This window comes from Scyliorhinus canicula, unplaced genomic scaffold, assembly GCF_902713615.1.
Source record: "Scyliorhinus canicula unplaced genomic scaffold, sScyCan1.1, whole genome shotgun sequence".
Lineage (NCBI taxonomy): Eukaryota > Metazoa > Chordata > Chondrichthyes > Carcharhiniformes > Scyliorhinidae > Scyliorhinus > Scyliorhinus canicula.
Genome location: NW_024055478.1, coordinates 694,288 through 713,783, shown reverse-complemented (window position 1 = coordinate 713,783; position 19,496 = coordinate 694,288). Strand labels below are relative to the sequence as shown.

At 43.4% G+C, this 19,496-nt stretch overlaps 1 gene segment (V, D, J or C); it reads right to left on the bottom strand.

Annotated features, from left to right (window-relative positions):
- Positions 1-1,941: 1,941 nt before the first annotated feature.
- LOC119959964 lies at positions 1,942-14,608 on the bottom strand. The segment is given in 6 exon segments: positions 1,942-2,416; positions 4,357-4,665; positions 5,286-5,597; positions 5,810-6,106; positions 14,021-14,392; positions 14,521-14,608. Coding segments are annotated over 6 exon segments (1,740 nt in total).
- Positions 14,609-19,496: the final 4,888 nt, after the last annotated feature.

Sequence of the window (19,496 nt, the reverse complement as noted above, 5' to 3'; positions counted from 1 at the left end):
ATTTAATTATTATTTTTCTTGGTGACTTAGAAACAAAATCAGTTAACGATTTCTTCGTCAGTTTTCTATGTTGGGTAGTGAGAATACAATGGGTTGAATAATGCACCTCTCCCGCTCTTTCTTGGGGATATATGGATGCATTTGGTCAAATAATGTCACTCCTCTTCTGTTTGTTGGGGGAAGTGGGTTAGAGTGCATTAAATAATGCAGGTGTCTTTGTTGGTGGGGGCCTTCCCCACCGCCCCTTCACCTCTCTACGTTAGGGAAATAAGAGGGACAGTGAATTAACTAATGCTCCTCCCCCTCTCAATGTTGGGGAGGTGGGGGCACAATGTATTAACTAATGTCCCTCCCCTCTCTTTGATGGGCTAGTGGGGGAACAGTGCATAACTAATGCCCCTGCCTCTTGCTTGGGCATGTGAGGGGTACAGTGGGTTGACTAATGCCCCTCCCCCTCTCTTCGTTGGGAAAGTGGGTTAACAAAAGGGGATGTTCACAGTAATTAATTGCAATTTTAATGTAAACCTACTTGTGACACTAAGAAAGATTATTATTAATAGCCCTAAACCACTCGTTGTTGGGGAGGTTAGGGGACAGTGGCTGCACCAGTCCCCCCCCCCCTCTTTCTTTGTTAGGCAGTGGGGGTAGAGTGGATTAACTAATACCCCCGATCGTTGTTGGAGAACGGGTATAGAGTGGATTGACTAATATCCCCCTCTTTGTTGTGCAGTGGGGGTAGAGTGGATTAACTAATACCCCCGCTCTTTGCTGGGCAGTTGGGGTAGCGTGGATTAACTAACATCCCCGCTCTTTGCTGGGCAGTTGGGGTAGAGTAGATTAACTAATCCCCCCCCCCCCGCTCTTTGCTGGCCGGTGGAGGAAGAGTGGATTAACTAATACCCCCACTCTTTATTGGGCAGTGGGGATAAAGTGGATTCACTAATACCCACCCCCACTCTCTTTTGGGCAATGGGGGTAGAGTGGATTAACCAATACCCCCACTCTGTGTTGGGGAAGTGGGGGTACAATGGATTGACTAATTCCCCTCTCCCACTCTGTGTTGGGGAAGTGGGGGTACAATGGATCGACTATTTCCCCTCTCCCACTCTGTGTTGAGGAAGTGGGGGCACAATGGATTGACTAATTCCCCTCTCCCACTCTGTGTTGGGGAAGTGGGTGTACAATGGATTGACTAATTCCCCTCTCCCACTCTGTGTTGGGGAAGTGGGGGTACAGTGGATTGACTAATTCCACTCTCCCACTCTGTGTTGGGGAAGTGGGGGTACAGTGGATTGACTAATTCCCCTCTCCCACTCTGTGTTGGGGAAGTTGGAGTACAATCGATTGATTAATTCCCCTCTCCCACTCTGTTGGGGAAGTGGGAGTACAGTGGATTGCCTAATCCGCCCCCTTTCTTTGTTGAGAATACGGGGGCATTAGTGGATTAACTAATGCCTCTGTCCCTCTCTTTGTTTGTGAAGTGGGGTGATAATTGATTGACTAATGCCCCTTCTCCGCTCATTGTTGGGAAGTGAAGGTACAGTGGATTAGATACAGTGTGAAGCAGATTAACCATGTACCTTTCTCCTCTCTTGGGATAGTTGGTCTATGTTTCTGTGAGACCCGCAATTCAGTTTGCAGAGGGTGTGGGGCAGCAACTTACAGCTGATATCATATTTCAATGAATGAACAATGAGAAAAGCAGGTACACCGAGATGTAATGTGATGCGTTTGTTTATCTGAAATGAGAAATTGCCCTACTTATCCACAGCGGAAGGAAAACTGATTTATTTACTTTGCGGAAGGCTATAATGAATGAGATTTACTCAGTTTCTAGCGCAGGTATAATAGAGCTGCGCGCATTGCTTCCGTAAAACTTTGAGTCCTGTAAAGATCCGATCTTTACCAAACAGATCTGGCATTAGAAAAAATGGAACAGTATTTGAGCGGTTGTGTATTTAAATCACAAGCAGAAGTAAAAACATTTATTATTTTTTGCAGTTCGAAATGAAAGTGATAGATTCTCATTGACATGAATTAACGGTGTCCATCAGAGCGAGGGAAATGTTCACAAAACTGGGTTTACCGCTGGATTTATCAACCGTTCTGTTGATGATCTTCAAGGGGATGGCTTCATGTCCCACCACACAGGAGTAAGAAGCGCCGCTGGCCCACTCCTCCGCTGCAATGGATAACAGGCTGTACATGAAGAAGGAGCTATTGCCGTTCTCCGCCATCACCTCGGTGTTCTTGTAGTTCCCGGGATTCACCGGCTTGTCGTTGACGGTCCACTTGACGAAGATCTCTCGGGGGGAGAAACCTCTCACTAAGCAGCTGAGGGAGACGAATCTCTGAACGGAGACGTCTTCAGCCGAGGGCAGGAGGACAGAGACGGACGGTTCCCGCGGATTGGGATCTGCAGAAAATGTACAATAAATGTCAATAAAATGGGGAATTCCGGAGACAATGGAACCGCGGGTTAGATGTGAGAGAAATGTGTTTTGTGTTGGATTTTAAAGGCTTCCATTTTCCACTTTGGGATCTGACCGGTTTCCCAGCTCGGAGCAGAGGTTTGCCTGAGAATTTACGGGGTTGTACCAGAAAGTTTCAGAAAGTGTACAGCAGGGAAACAGGTCATTGATCCAACTGTTGTGTGTTGGTGTATGAGCTTCACACCAGGCTCCTCCCACCTTACTCCCAGAGGATTGGAAAACTGCCGAAATTCAAAACAGGGAGAGAGACAAAAAAGGGCCAGTGACCTTAACACCTGTCAGTGGGAGACAGTTAGTGTCCATTATAACGGATGTAATAACAGAGCATTTAGAAATACATAACATAATCTCGCAGTCAGCGCGGCATCATGGAGGGAAAATCATGCTTCACAAGTTTATTGCAGCTATTTGAGGAAGTAACAAACAGGCCAAAAAGTGAACCAGCAGCTGTTGGCGGCATCGTAGCACAGTGGTTAGCACTATTGCTTCGCAGCTCCAGTGTCCCAGGTCCGATTCCTGGCATGGGTCTGCACGTTCTCTCCATGTCTGCGTGGGTTTCCTCCCACAGTCCAAAGATGTTCAGGTTAGGTGGATTAGCCATGATAAATTAACCCTTAGTGTCCAAAAAGGTCAGATGGGGTTACAGAGATAGGCTGGAGGTGTTGTCTTAAGCAGGGTGCTCTTTCTAAGGACCGGTGCAAACACAATGGGCCGAATGGCCTCCTTCTCTAGTGTAAATTCTATGATTCTATGTAATCCACGTGAATGTCTAAACAGCGATGGATAAGTGAATGTACTATTACCAAGTTGGCAGAAGCCACATAAATAGGGAGGAAGGCAAGTTAAATGAGAATTGGCAGATGGGACTTCATGTCAGAAAATGTAAGAATATGTACTGTGGTAGGAGAAATAAAGGAAATGAACTTTAATTAGGATAAAGATGGATAAGGACTGCAGAAACGAGGGATTTGGGGAATTACAGAACGCGAACATTCAACTAATAGGGAATGCAAATTGAATGTTGACCTTCATTTTAAGTGGAATGGAACATAAAAATAGGGAGGCCTTGCTACAACTATACAGTGCACTAGCTACACCACATCTTATGTACTTGAATAGTTTTGGCGCCCTTATCTCAGGCAGACATATTATTTTTAAAAGCTGTCCAGTGAATGTGCACGAGGTTCATCCCGGGTATGGGGGGATTTTTGTGAGTGGTTGAGCTGGTTGGGCCTGTACTCACTGGAGATTAGAATGAAGACGATCTGATTGAGACATAAACGATTCTCAGGGGGGTTTACAGGGTAGATACTGAGAGGTTGATTTCCCTTGTGGAAGGATCTAGGACTGGGGCATAATTTCAAAGTAAGGGAACCCCTATTTCAGATAGACATGAGCAGGAATGTCTTCTCCCAGAAGGCAGAGAATTTGTGGAATTGTTTAACACAGATAGATGTAGGGACTTGGTCGTGAAGTATATTGAACGCTGAGATGGACAGATTTTTAATGAGTAAAAAAAAAATCAAGGAATATGGGATTATGGCGGGAAAATGGAATTGAGATTGATATGAGATCAATCATAATTTCGATGAATGCCGGGCAGTCTTCATGGGCCCCCTTGCCTAGGCCAGCTCTTATGACTTATGGTCAATGTTCTTGCTCCATCTGAACCGAATATCACCACCTTCAATTCATTCATCATTCATATCAATTTCCCCATAAATTCTACAGGCACAGATTATTTAGTTAGCGGAATTACCCATCAGAGTAGACCGAAGATGTACTGAACACTAAATATTGACCGTTGTGCTGACGCTAGAGATAGACACAATGACTCACTTATTGCTTCAATGACACCGCTCACCTATATTCTTACGGATGGAATTTCTTAAAGGAGTTGGCAGGTCCTGATGGCTCGCCACACAGTCAAAAGCAGCCCCACTCAGCCAGGCTTGTGTCGAGATGTTTAATTTGCTGACCACGCTCTCAGTATCTGCCTCAGGCTGGTCGGTAATCTCTGATTTCAGCGGCTTCGTCGCTTCACTCCAGGACACGTTGACTCTATATGGAGCATTCGAAACGATGCATGTTAAGGTTACAGTCGCCTCCAGTAAGACCTGTTCTATTGGCGGTGGCAGTAATGTTACTGAGGCATCAGTGCAAAGGGACGGATCTGTGAATGAAAAAATGAAATTAACCCAAGTTCCATCTCAAGAAACAGGACAGCATTATTCAGCCTTCACTCACTCAATGGGAATAAATCAACTTCGAAATATCAACCCCTAACGATTGCCGTTTAGTTTCGATACTCAAAGGAAAACAAGCTTGTGTATGAAAACTATTCTCATTGTTAAAGTCGTTCAATCCTGGTATCATTCCAACGAATAAGCATTGCAACATTCCCAATTCGAGAACACCATTGCTGATCGATGGAACGCAGTAATGAACGCTGATCCATAAATAGGTTGGATGAACTTTCCCCGGAGCTGTTATCAGTAAAGGGATCCAGGCGCCCCCTGCCTCTCAAATACAACCAGTTGTCTCAGGATAAAGCTGGTATCAAGTCCACCTCACTCACTAAATGATTTGAAGGTAGAGGAAACATTCTTTGCTGTTCTGATAAAATTCTGAATGGTCAGCAATCCTAATGGAGCTCTGACATCAGAATGAAACACAAACTACATGGCAGTAAATGAGAAGTTGTTCTGTGTTTTGTAACTTTAGTAAATTCCTGATTTGGATTAACATCAGATTGCAGGATGATTTATTGTTTCCTCTGTTTGTGTCTCTTACCAGACGCGGTGATGTTGTGACTTTGCGTGACCTCTTGATGAGTGACCTGGCAGGTATAGACCGCTTTGCTGAACCATTCCCCAGCGGAGACTGTTAGCCGACTGCTCGCCGAGAAGTTCCCGTTCACTTCACAGGCGGGAGAGGTGACAATTCCTGAACCCATGGCTTGTCCATTCTTCAGCCACTTCACCGTCATTGACTTTGGACGAAAATCGTTGACTGAACAGACGATGGTTGTAAATTTCTGTCTTGTGATTTCTTCACTGGAACTCACGGTGAGGATAATATTTAGATGGTTGTCAGGCAGGCGGCCTTCAAGAAACACGTGTTAGACATTTCTTACAGAAAAAAATGAGAATAAATAAAATGGCCTCATACTTTAATAGTAATTTTGCGGCCAATATACACTAAGCTGGAATTTCCATGGATCAGGACAATGAAGTTTAGTGTAAATGTGTTACAACGAATACCCTATACAAGGTAATCATAGGCTTTCTGTTTCTCACAATTTCCACAACACTTACATGTCATTCCAATGCTCTTGTCTGAGCCGCTGTATCGAACCTCACAGCTTATTTTGCTGCATCCCCCCTCTGACTCGATGATGGTTAGGGTGCTCAGGGTGTAGGTTCCCTTCTTGTTTCTCACTGACGGGTATTTCTTAACTCCTGTGGTGATCGGCTGCCCATCTTTTTTCCAGGTAAGGCTGCTGATTTCTGGGGAGTAGTCCATCGCCAAACAGCCGTAGGTCACTGAGCCATTGGTGTTGTGTTGCTGACAGGAGGAGACCAGGATGTAGAGAGTGGGCGGAGACGGTGTCGCTGGGAGAGAATGGCCCATTCAACAAGTTAGGCTCTGTTATTTGTGCTTAAGGTATCACACAACTTAGAGTATGGATACAGATACAAACTTATCATAATATTTTCCCATTAAAACCTGCATCCATATGTGAGCTTCTATTTGTTCCATCATTTAGGAATCACCGTCTCGTTATTCGCACTTTAGACACTCAGATCCCTTCTTCATCTTTAACACATTACAGAAAATTAACATTTGATGTCATCTGATGGACGCACTTTAATTGGAATAAAATAGAAGAGCAAAGAGTCGACCTCATTATTTCTGCCAGCTTTTATTTCTCAATCAACAGCTCTTTGTGGCAATGAAGTTGTCTCTTCCTTTATATCATTGTAGTTTTGGAAATTGCTGTTGTTCAAAGTGACCGTTACCTCCTCCTCTCTCCAACTCTATAATGAATTGTGACTTTCAAACCTTCACACCTTCCAAAGACATACTTAGAGAATGACCACAGAACTCTACATTTGAGTAAAAGATCAAATAACACCAAAACTATCTAATCATTGGATCAAGCACATTAACAGCAAGAGTCGGCCAGTCGGTCCCCAGGTCCCCTTGGCCATTCAATAAAATTATGGCTGAGCTGATTGTGGGGTTAACTCTACATTCCACCTATCCTGACAACCAGCCTTTTGCCCCCCACCCAGACCACTGTCCTTTCCCTGGCTCCATGCACGTTTCCCAGCTGTTCTGCACTATTCCCGGTTCTTTGCTGCTTGCCTCAGTTTCCAGAACTTTCCACTGGCCCTTTACTCTTTACCCAGCACTTGGCCCTTTACCCCGATTCTTGGCGCTTGTCCCAAAAATCCACACTTTCCCCCATCTCCCTGCACCTTCTCTCCACTCTCTGCGATTGGCTTTCTGCCGATATACCTGCTCAACTGCTCTTTCCTAGCTGGTTATGCTGCCCCAGGCTCGCTGCACTTTCCCCCAAGCTTTTCTTCCTATTCCACGCTCTCTGTCATTTTATTAAACGTTCCCACGCCTCTTTCCCGTTTTCGACAACCCTCACCCCTGGCACTTTCCCCCAACTCTCTGCCTTTCTATCGGGCTCTCTGCATTTCCCCCAGCGCTCTGTGCTTTCTTCCGGTTCTCGCTATTCCATTGTCAGCCACCCACGCTCGGGTGCCAGTCGTTCTGTGGCCTGGCACTAGTTATTTCTTCCTTTCCCCTCCAATATACTCTCCCGCTCAATTCGTGAGCGGGAGTGAGAGAGGACAAGTGAGTCAATGGGTGAGGTTGAGTGAGCAGAAGGTGGATGAGAAAGAGGTGGGTGCGTGAGGATGGGTGGTCGAGTCTGAGTTGGATGAGGGAAGATCGGCAGGTGAGTGAGGCGACTGAAGGTAGGTGACTGAGGGTATCCAGGTGACCGTGCATGATTAAGTTTGAGTGAGTGATTAGCTTGGCGCTGACTGAGGGTGGATGTGTGCGAGGTGTCCGAGTGTGGCTGAGTGAGTAAGGCTTGGCGAGTGAGGATGGTTGCATGAATGGATACAGAACTGGCTAGGTCATAGAAGGCAGAGAGTAGCAATGGAAGGGTGCTTTTCTGATTGGAGGGCTGTGACTAGTGGCGTTTCGCTGGGATCAGTGCTGGGACCTTTGCTGTTCGTAGTATATATACATGATTTGGAGGAAATGTAACTGGTCTCATTAGTAAGTTTGCAGACGACACAAAGGTTGGTGGAATTTTGGATAGCGATATGGACTCTCAGAGGATACAGCAGGATTTAGAGAGTTTGGAGATTTGGGCGGCGTGATGGCAGATGGAGTTTAATCCGGACAAATATGAGTAATGCATTTTGGAAGGTCTAAAACAGGTAGGGAAATACAGTGAATGGTAGAACCCTCATGAGTATTGTCAGTCAGAGAGATCATGGTTACAGGCCCACAGGTCACTGAAAGGGGCAACACAGGTGGAGAAGGTAGTCAAGAAGGCATACGGCAGGCTTGCCTTCATCGGCCGGAGAATTGAATATAAAAATTGGCAGGTCATGTTGTAACCTTAGTTAGGCCACACTTAGAGTATAGTGTTCAATTCTGGTCGCCAAACTACCAGAAGGATGTGGAGGCTTTAGCGAGGGTGCAAAAGAGATGTACCAGGAATTGCTTGGTATGGAGGGCATTAGCTATGAGGAGAGGATGAATAAGCTTGGTTTGTTCTCACTGGAACGAAGGAGGTTGAGGGGCGACCTGATAGAGGTCTACAAAATTATGAGAGTCATAGACAGTGTGGATAGTCAGAGACTTTTTCCCAGGGTAGAGGGGTCAAGGGGTATAGGTTTAAGGTGCGAGGGCGAAGGATTAGAGGAGCTGCATGGGGCATGTATGAGGTATGAGGCAAGGTTTTAACCCAGAGGGTTGTAGGTACTTGGAATTCGCTGCCAGAGGAGATGGTGGAAGCAGGGACGATAGTGACGTTGAAGGAGCATCTTGACAAATACGGAATAGGATGGGAATAGAGGGATACGGACCCCGGAAGTGTAGAAGATTTTAGTTTCGACGGCCAACCATGGTCGGCGCAGGCTTGGAGGGCCGAAGGGCCTGTTCCTGTGCTGTGCGTTTCTTTGTTCTTTGTTGTTCTTTGAATGAAGGTGGATTAATGACGGAGAGTGAGAAACAATGTGTCAATGCGAGTGAGTGAGGGTGGGTGAGTGTCGTTGGGTGAGTGAGGGTGGGTTATTGTGGGTGAGTGAAGATGAATGAATGAGTCTGAGTGAGTGAGGAAGGGGAGCATGGATGAGTGTGAGTGAATGGGTCAGAGTGAATGACTGACTGAAGGAGGGTTGGTTGGTGAGGAGGTGTACGAGGGTGGTGGATTGAGTGAAGGTGCGTAAATTACAGTGCGTCCTTGAGTGTGGGTGTATGAGTAAGCACGTATGAGTGAAAGTGAGTGTGAGTGATCCAGGGTACGCAATTGCGGGTGATGGAGTGTGGGGAGATAGGGTGGAATGAGTGAAGGTGGCTGAGTGAATGTTAACGAGTGTGTGTGATAAAAGATGTGAGAACAAAAGAGGTTGTGCATGAGACTATCTGCGTGAGACTATAAGTCTGTGTGAGATTGTGTGTGAGCGAGGCAATGTGTGTGAGACATTGCGAAAGGGAGAGTGCATTTGTGAGAGGGAGATAGTGTGTATGTGAGTGAGAGTATGGACGAGAGCGAACGTGTAGGAGAATGTATCTTTGTGCGGGAGAGTTCAAAGTATGTAATAATAATCTTTGTTGTCACAAGTTGCCTTACATTGTAATGAAGTTCGTGTAAAAAGTCCCTACACGCCACAGTCCGGCACCGACCACACAGAGGGAGAATTCAGAATTTCCAAATGACCGAACAGAACGTCTTTCGGGACTAGTGGGAGGAAACTGGAGCACCCGGAGGAAACCCACGCAGACACCTGGAGAACATGCAGACTCTGCACAGACAGTGACCCAAGCCGGGCATCGACTCTGGGACCTTGGTGCTGTGAAGCCACAGAGTATATGTGTGAGAGAGAGAGTGTGTGTAAGCAAGTACGTGTGATGAGAGAAAGTGTGACGTTGGACTGGGATGCGCACACTACGAAGTCTTTCAACACCAGGTTAAAGTCCAACAGGTATATTTGGAATCACGAGCTTTGGGAGCACTGCTCCATCTTCAGGTGAGTGAAGAAAAAGTGTGTGAGAGTATGTGTGTGTGAGTGAATGTGTATGAGAGTGTATGTGAGAGTGAGCGAAAGATAAATAGAAATAGCGTGCATGTGTGTGTATGAGAGAGTGAGAGAAAGAGAGAGAGAGTATGTGTGTGTGTGTGAGAAAACGAGTTTGTCAGAAAGAGTGCAACTGCTTGACAGACATGTGAGGGAGATGATGTGTGTGAGTGTGTTTGTGCATGTGTGAGAAGTGCGTATGTGTGTAAGAGAAAGTGTATGAGAGAGTGTGAACATGTTAGTGTTTTTGTGTGGATGTGTGAGAGAGATAGTGTGGGAGAGGTTCCGTGTGTTTGAGAGAGAAGTTGTGTGTGCAAGAGAGAGTGTGAGAGAGGGAAATATTTTGAGAAAGAGTGTGTGTTTTGTGTGTGTGTGGATGTGTGAAACAGAGACAGACAGAGAGACGGTGTGTGTTTCAGAATGTGTTTGCGTGTGGGCGTGTGAGAGAAATTTCTGATGCACTTGTCAAATATCAAGTCAAATTTTCACATTTCTTACAGATGCATGTCTTTAAAATAAATCAATTAAATCTTACTCTCTGAAATACAGGAGAAGAAACCAGAAGATTTACAACCAGTCGGGAAAATTCCTGGTCCCTGCACAGTGACCATGTGGACATAAATCGAAAAGACACAAACGGTACAACAATCGAGTTCCCAGCAGATAGGTCTGTTCAATCTGTCAATTTCATTCAAACTGATTCGAACTGATCAATGATCAACTTCTGATAACAATAATTCAATAGCTGATTTGAAATGAACTGACATTCATTCCCATACTCTCTCCGACGATTTCTCCCTCTCTGAGTCATGTTACCTAAAATATAATTTCGCTGACAATGAGCATATTAAATATAACAGATTAATGGCAGTTTCATGTCTGTAACAGAGAGTGGTGACAAAGTAAGAATGAAAGAAACCAGGAAGTATTCTCATTAAAAAACGATTGACTGTTTTATTTAATTGCTTAATTAAATGTGGGGGTGGCACGGTGGCACAGTGGTTAGCACGGTTGCTTCACAGCACCAGGGACCCCGGTTCGATTCCCGGCTTTGGTCTCTATCTGTGCGGAGTCTGCACCGTGTCTGCGTGTGTTTGCTCTGGGTGCTCCGGTTTCCTCCGACTAGTCCCGAAAGACGTGCTGTTCAGTAATTTGGAAATTCTGAATTCTCCCTCTGCGTACCCGAACAGGCGCCAGAATGTGGCGACTAGGGGCTTTTCACAGTAACTCGGTTGCTAATGTCAGCCTACTTGTGACAATAATGATGATTATTAGCATTAAAAATGTAATCAACAAGATAATCGAACTAAAATACCTGAGTAAAGAAATTCATTGTTTTCTAAATTCATTTTCGATACAATTTAAAATTCATTAAAAACTTTTATATTGTGCGTGCCGAGTCTACAACTGAATTGTAGGGGGTCATTTATGTTTAATAAGTCAGTATTAATATTGCATTGTAAGCTATTGTTAATTGTCAATTAGTTGTCTTGTTAGATGACTTGCACTCTATAATATAAATAGTAAAAAATAGTTTCTATCATTTAAATTTGTTCCTGCATGAAACATTGTTAAATAATCTGAGTTTTATTAAGTAGTAAGAAATGTTAATCAATAAACTTCACATAACCGGATGGAAACATTCAGACAGTATAATACTTTTATATGAATTTAATCAAATTTTAGTACTTACTTTTTTGCGTTTACTCTAACTGCCCTTTTTTAACCTACCAAAAATGTTAAATTTGCACATTTCTGAAGGCGGTGATAAATCCTGAATTCCATCTATTCTCAGACTGTAATTCAGGTGATAAATCAATGAGTGAAATATAGCAGATATTTTCAACCTTGCTGACAGTGTTAGAACTGCCCACGCCTGCGCGTGCGTTTGTGTATGTGTTTCTCCATATATGTCAGTGTAGCAGTGGGGGGTGTGGTGGATGGACGAGGGGGTTAGATCATATTATGGTTAAAGCTAGACTTCCGAGTTTTGAACCCGTCGTAATTCGATACTACACATATAAACATAAATAAAGACCCTGGCAGTCTGTCATCAATAAAATAGCTTCCTAGATTTAAAAACTCAAAAAATCCCAGTAATTTAGTCCTCAAAGATATTATTTAATGGAAGCGGATCCAAATTAATCAGTGTAAACATAGTGAAGACAAATAGTTCAGATCCTTAATCACAACACTAAATTACAATGAGCAAATGGAGTAGATTTTTTTGTTCATTTTAACGTTTCAGAAGAAATAAACAAGAGGTTCAGATATAATTTCTTCTTCTATTCTATCATTCGTTTTCCCACAATTCTGTTCTGTGTGCAGCACAGCTATGGGAGATAGGATGTTATTATTTATTGCAAAGCTAATGTTCGGCTTTTGTAATTAATCTCTTTGAATTTCAAGGTTTTACTTGTCAATCTCCAGCCTTGTGCAGTTTGAACATTCCTACAATTCAAATAAACCATACGAACATCTCCTTCACTGCCTGAGACCTCGACCTCTCAGAAAACGTTAGGATTAAATTAATGACAATCGACTCGCTCTCCAACTACAAATGACATTGAAGGAATCATATTGCTGCAGCTGCACAGAGGGAATATAATAACTGTACACACAAATTGCCAAACTGCAATGTTAAAATCAGATTTAAGTAACTGCAAACGTAATTAGGGGTATAAAACGTTTTTACAATCTCTTGTGTATCTGAACAAAGCTGTAGATTCAGTATGTTATTATTAAAACAGCTCAGGCAAAATCACAAAATATTTAAAGCCGATAAACGTTTCCGATCATGCTAATGCTGTGCAGAGCACAGCAGAATTGTGAAAGGCAATTGATGATGGATGATATTTATTATGAAAACATCTATGGTTAATATGGAGTTATATAACCGCGATATAATTGTTTAAATTATATTAATTTTACTTTCCAATATGAAAACGTTTTCATTAAGTAGTTTGAGACTGCAGCAGCGAATTGTGTTCTGAATGAAGCCAAAAGTTTGATTTTAATCTGTAATCATCAGTTAAAATAAAAAAGACCGAATATATAGTTAATTAATTTCTTCATCTCCAACACCTGCCCGTTTTCTCCTTAGAGTCGTGTTTCAAACAGTTTCAAACATGTACATTGTTTGCATTAAACCAGGAAACATCTCAATGTCACCGAGCTTAAAAAATGTAGAAACGCCAAACCGTTTCACAAATATAACTTATTTGGGGGCAGCAGGGTAGCATGGTGGTTAGCATAAATGCTTCACAGCTCCAGGGTCCCAGGTTCGATTCCCGGCTGGGTCACTGTCTGTGTGGAGTCTGCACGTCCTCCCCCTGTGTGCGTGGGTTTCCTCCGGGTGCTCCGGTTTCCTCCCACAGTCCAAAGATGTGCGGGTTAGGTGGATTGGCCATGCTAAATTGCCCGTAGTGTCCTAATAAATGTAAGGTTAAGGGTATAGGGTGGATATGTGGGTTTGAGTAGGGTGATCATGGCTCGGCACAACATTGAGGGCCGAAGGGCCTGTTCTGTGCTGTACTGTTCTATGTTCTATGTCAAGTCACCTAGACACACAATCTCTTCTCCAGGAAAACACCGAATCTCATCACCAAGGGGCTAAAGCTCGCTGCGTGGAGAAGCAGCTCAGTTCAAAAAACACTTGCAACAGAATCGAACATAACTTTTCAAGAAAACTTCAATCTCGAACCCACCAACTCAGTCTGTTACCAAATGAATTAATAATTAAACCAAAGAGAAATATGAAACAATATCATCAGTATTGTGAATACGGAGAACACATCAAACTTAGCATATTTTGTTAATATTGGATTCGTTTCCAACACTGCAGGAGGTGGTAAAACTTGCAGCCTCCAGATGTCACCGAGATTATACATTGCAGAACCGCCAAACTGTTTAACAGACGTTAGGTATTTAAAGTAACCAGACCACACAGTATCCTCAGCAAATAAACATCAAATCATAACAACCAGGGACTGAATCACTCAGCACAACCTTTTGTCAAGAGGCAAAGTAATTATATAACCTTTTACACCAGAATCACATGAAACACTGCAACAAAATCTCAATATAGTATCCACCAAACCCACATTTTAGTGAACAAATGATTTGTTAAAATAGACAAAAATACTAAACAACGACTGAAATAAAGCAGCCAGTAAATAATTCAATGGTTTTTACCTGCAGTCACCGTCACCATTGTCCCTTGTCCCCAATAGTCCAGACCCCCGGAGCTTGCACAGTAATAGATGGCGGTGTCTTCGGTCTTCAGACTCGTCATGGTTAAAGAGAAGATGTTGTTTGCAAGGTCTTTGGACGCAGAAAATCGATTCTGAATCTCTGGGGCATGGAAGCTGACTGAAGAACTGTCGTACCAAATCAGCGAATCCAGCCCCTGTCCGGGAACCTGTCGGATCCAGCTCATCCAGGTGTCGTCAAGATTGAAGCCGCTGATTTTACAGGTCAGCCTCATGGAGCCTCCGGGATTCCCGGTCTCTGCCTCTGACTGAGTCAACATAATGTCGTCAATATCCTCAATATCCGACTGGACACCTGTAAAAATATATCAAAAAGACCGAGGATTAATGCTGGTGAAATGATTGGTGACTCTGGAACATTCCAGAGAGAGACTAACACTGAGACAGTAACAGTGAGAGACTTGGACAATAAAAACTACTCACGGGATAAGAAAGTCAGCAACAAACTGAGAGAAATGGGCCACCTCATCCATCTGGTCATTTGGGGGAAATGGTTGTGTCAGGAACTCAGTGAACAAACCAGCTCCCGGACTGTTGGATTCGGGTCACAGTGAGCGGCATTTAAATACCCGGCAGAAGGGGGCGGCTTTCCAGGCGCCGCCTGTTGATTCCCTGGTGGAGGCGCCGCCTAGATCCACGTCCCACCTTCCACACCCCCAACAGAATGGACCCAGAGATTTACTATAGGTTATCAGTAAAATTGACTTTCCTCTGTATCGGGACAGTGTTTTGTCTGAATGGATTCTCTGTAATGTCTCCATTGGTTCTAATGACGAAATTACTTGTGAAAATCTGTTCATAAAAACTAATCCCATTGCAAATTAATTCGCTTTGTTTCTGCACTTCAACATAAGAGAATGAACATAAACAGGTCAAATTATATTAACAGGGAATAAGTTGATTGTTTGCAGGGCAGCAGTGGTTAGCACAACCGCCTCACGGCGCTGAGGTCCCAGGTTCGATCCCGGCTCTGGGTCACTGTCCGTGTGGAGTTTGCACGTTCTCCCCGTGTCTGCGTCGGTTTCGCCCCCACAACCCAAAAATGTGCAGAGTAGGTGGATTGGCCATGCTAAATTGCCCCTTAATTGGAAAAAATAATTGGGTAATCTAAATTTATTTTTTTTTAAATTATTTTTTTAAAGTTGATTGTTTGCCTGATTTACAAAACTCTGAGTCTCTAACCCGTGAAAGCAATAAAATATCATGTATTAGAGGAATTCGTATCGATTTATGTAACTAAACGCGGGGCATGACCAAAGTGATTCTATTTACAGGGTGGGTGGCTACCACTGTGCAATCTGGGTCTGTGGAAAAGAAGAATCACTCACATTATACAATGCCACTACTTACATTACGAATTGCCCCTGAGCCTCAGACAGTCCTGTGAACATTAGCGGTAAAAGAAGCCGCTTGCCTGATAATTAAGCAGTGAGTTGACAGAGAAACATAAAATCTACATTAACAGTTGACAGAGAAGTTAATGAATCGGATCGGACACGGCGATCAGTAAAGTTATCCTTCGGCATCCAAATCATTGCAGCTAATTTTATCGGTCACCGGCTGTCTAACATTCACTGGTGTTGGAAGCACAGGATATCAGGACTTTGTGGAATATTACACAATATCACAGGAATACATGTTTATTTTCCATTAAAGCAGGCTATGAACTGGTCATTTCTCCACTCAATGGCAGCAATGAGAGGGACTGTTAAATAATGGAAATAAGCACAAATTATATTGTACAGAACACGAAGCTAATCAGGTATAAGAGACGCGTCCGTTTAAATGAAGTCAACAACTCGGAGAATATTCCAGGAATTCCGGAGAGTTCATGGCAGTTTTGTGACTTTCTTTTAATTTAACTTTTTCCCTAAACTTATTGGGCTTGTGGATTGTGTCCATCAGCACCAGTCACTCTCACTTCATTAGGTTATTACCAAACAGACTTTGATAACTAGAGTGACCTTGACTCAGAACTAATATAAATTAAATAGCATCTGGTCAGATCACTATTTTCCGATCATGTTTAATCTCAGAGTGAACAGAACATTCACTGAATTTAATACTGTCGATGAAATAAGATTTAAAACGTTTACTTCATGTGAGACTGAAACATTTATTGTTTGAATGGATAAATCCCGTTGTGTCCATTCATATTCAGGTTAATCTGCCCCACACAGTATTTGGCAGCAATCCAGCCGCCTGCAGTCAGGGAGGCTCGAATGTTCAATGTTGTTTACAGGAAGCATCTGGATTTTTTTTCAGAGATCTGTTTCCTCAGTACTGACCGCTTGGCTGCAAGCCAACTTGAAACTCTTAACACTGTCAATGAGGACTATTTATAAACAATACTACCCAGCAACAGTACTGGAGATCATTTTATGTTTTAAATTGTGAAGCTATTTGTACTGTTCTCATCTCTAAGGAAAAGAGAGTTAGCCAGCTTCTCTGGCACCTCTAAGCAACAACTACTTTTACACAGAGGGTATTGGGTGCCTGGAACTCGTGGTGGTGGAAGCAGGGACGTTTAAGGGGCATCTTGCCAAATACATGAATAGGATGGGAATAGAGGGATACGGACCCAGGAAGTGTGGAAGATTTTAGATTAGACGGGCTGCATGGTCGGCACAGGCTTGGAGGGCCGAAGGGCCTGTTCCTCTGCTGTACTTTCCTTTGTTCTTTGTTCATATAACCGACTGGAGGATCTCTCCCATATCTCATAACATTGTGGTAATGGATAGAAATACAAGTAGACTATCAGACAGAGTATTAGACAGAGGGTAGATTGTGTAATAGATAAACATGCAGATTTATGTTTTTCTAGCTTTATTCATCCATGGAATGTGGGATTCACTGGCAAGACCACCATGTGTTCCCTCTCGCTAGTTGCTGTTGAACTGAGTGGTTTGCTGGGCCAGCACAGAAGGAACTGAAGAGTCAGACATGTTGCTGTCCGACTGAAGCCACATGTTGGTGAGACCAGGTGTCAGATTTCCTTCATGGGTGAAAAGAAAGGATTTCCTGGTCATCTTTATTATATATTCCAGATTTATTAATTGAATTCAAATTCCAGCCATGGTGGGATTTGTGCTAGGGTCCTCGCAGAATTATCCTGGGCCTCACGATTACTGGTACAATTATATTAATACTGCACCCACCATCTGCTCAAAATATACAAGGGTAACTTTGATGCAGGGATTAGTAATAGTTGAATATTTTGATTGAGGAATCAGTGAATGAGATTGATGGATGGAGCTATAGATGGGCCTGAAAGATGCTGTTCAACATTCTCATTTTCTGCTTGACTACTTCGTAAATTGAAGCAGGTCCTTTGCAATGTGTGTCAGACCGATACATTCAGTCCTTCGAACTCTTCTGGATGAATTACATCCGCAGGCGATCAGGAACTAACGAGCGGGATGTCAGTAAGAGGAAGCTGACAATCTTCATCCGGTGCTGGTGATTCTTCACTGCTAGTGGTGAATCTTCATGTCAAAGACAGAAAGCTGGAACATGATTACATTGAGGACGGACGGTTGTAATATTTGGATCATGCGATAATTTCATGTACCGGCAGGACAAAATCAGAATGCGAGAGTATTCTCAACGACAGATCTTCAAAGACTCTCAAAATCAAACAAAACAGAGGTGGTTTGCACGGCTCTGGTATGATCAAAGGATAGAAGATCGTTACATTCCCAAAGCATTTCCGTATGGTGAAGTAGTCAGACCCACACATCGAGTGGGAAGGTCAATATTCCGCTTCAAGTGTTCTTCCAAGTGTCACATGAAGGCCCCAAGCACTTGGGTGTCACCAGCTGATAAAAATGACGTCACCTCCAGCGGGCTGGTGTGAACGGCCACGACCAGTGGATTTAGAGGCTTTGCAGTCGACACAAACATTGAAAATAACAACCCATAATGACAATTGGTAGCTTCATATACAGAACTCATGGCAAAACCTAACTGTCAAAACCTGGCCTCCTCCGTTCTCAGCAAAGATGCCATATGAAAAAAATCAGTATGAAGTGGATGTGTTTACTGTGAATCTATTGTAAATAAAAGATTGCTTGTGATCTTTGTGAAATTCAGTTGTACACAACATGATGTCTTTCAAACAAACGCACACACATAAATGCTCTCTCGCATACACACACGCACAGAAACTCAGACACGCACATAAACACAGACACACGCCTATGCACACACAATCTCTCACACAAACATTCTCTCTCCCTCCCTCTCGAACAAACACTCATACACTCAAATTTTCCCCTTCAACTGAAGATCCCATCTTGATTTCCTGGGGGACCTCAGAGACAATAACCCCAAACATGTTACAGGTGGTATAATAAACCAATCAACCCTCCCCAGCACCATGATTGTTGATGTGAATATCAAATTTCCCATGGACTCCATACAGCGCCTCGGTAAACATTTCTCCATTTCACAAAAGTGAACAAAAATGTGCCACCAGAAATTGAGCCACTTTACTGTGGTGCTGCCCTTAAATTTTGATTGTTGTCACCTATACCGAGGTACAGTGAAAAGTATTGTTCTCCTTGCAGTCCAGACATATCGTTCTATCCATAAAAAAACATAGGATGTACGATAAATGCACAATATAAATACGTAGACATAGAAATCGGGTGAAACATACGGAGGGTAGTGCTGCAACAGTAGACGATGCAGAGAGGCATCAGTTCTGTCCATAAGACGGCCGTTCAGGAGTTGGGTACCAGCCGACAAGAAGCTGTTTTTGAATCTGTTAGTGCGTGTTCTCAGATTTTGTATCTTCTGCCCAATGGAAGATGTTGGAAGAGAGAATAATCCGAGTGGGAGCGGTTTTTGATTAAGATGCCTGCTTTCCCAGACGGTGGGAGGTGCAGACAGAATCATAACACCATAAGACCATAAGACACAGGAGCAGAATTAGGCCACTCGGCCCATCAAGGCAGCATTTGACTTATTGTGGCATCAAGAAACCCTGGCAAAACTGCAGCCAATGGGAATCAGGGGGCACTGGTTGGAGCTCTACCTTGCACAATGGAAGATGGTTGTAGGTGTTTAAGGTCAGTCTCAGTCATAGGACATTGTTGCAGGAGTTCCTCAGGATTGAGGCATAGGACCAAGCTTCACCCTTCATCCTCATGTCAGAAGTGGGAATATTTGCTGATGATTGCACAATATTGTGAATTGCATTCGACTCCTCAAATACTAAAGCCGTCTATGTTCATATGCAGCAAGTCCCGGACAACATTCAGTCTTGTGCTGATAAGTGGCAAGTAACATTCATGCCACTGAAGTGGGGGTGAATGGCCAAAGCCAAAAAGGGAGATTCCTAACACGTCCCCTAGATTTATATGACGCTGCCATGTTTTAATCACCCACTTTCAATA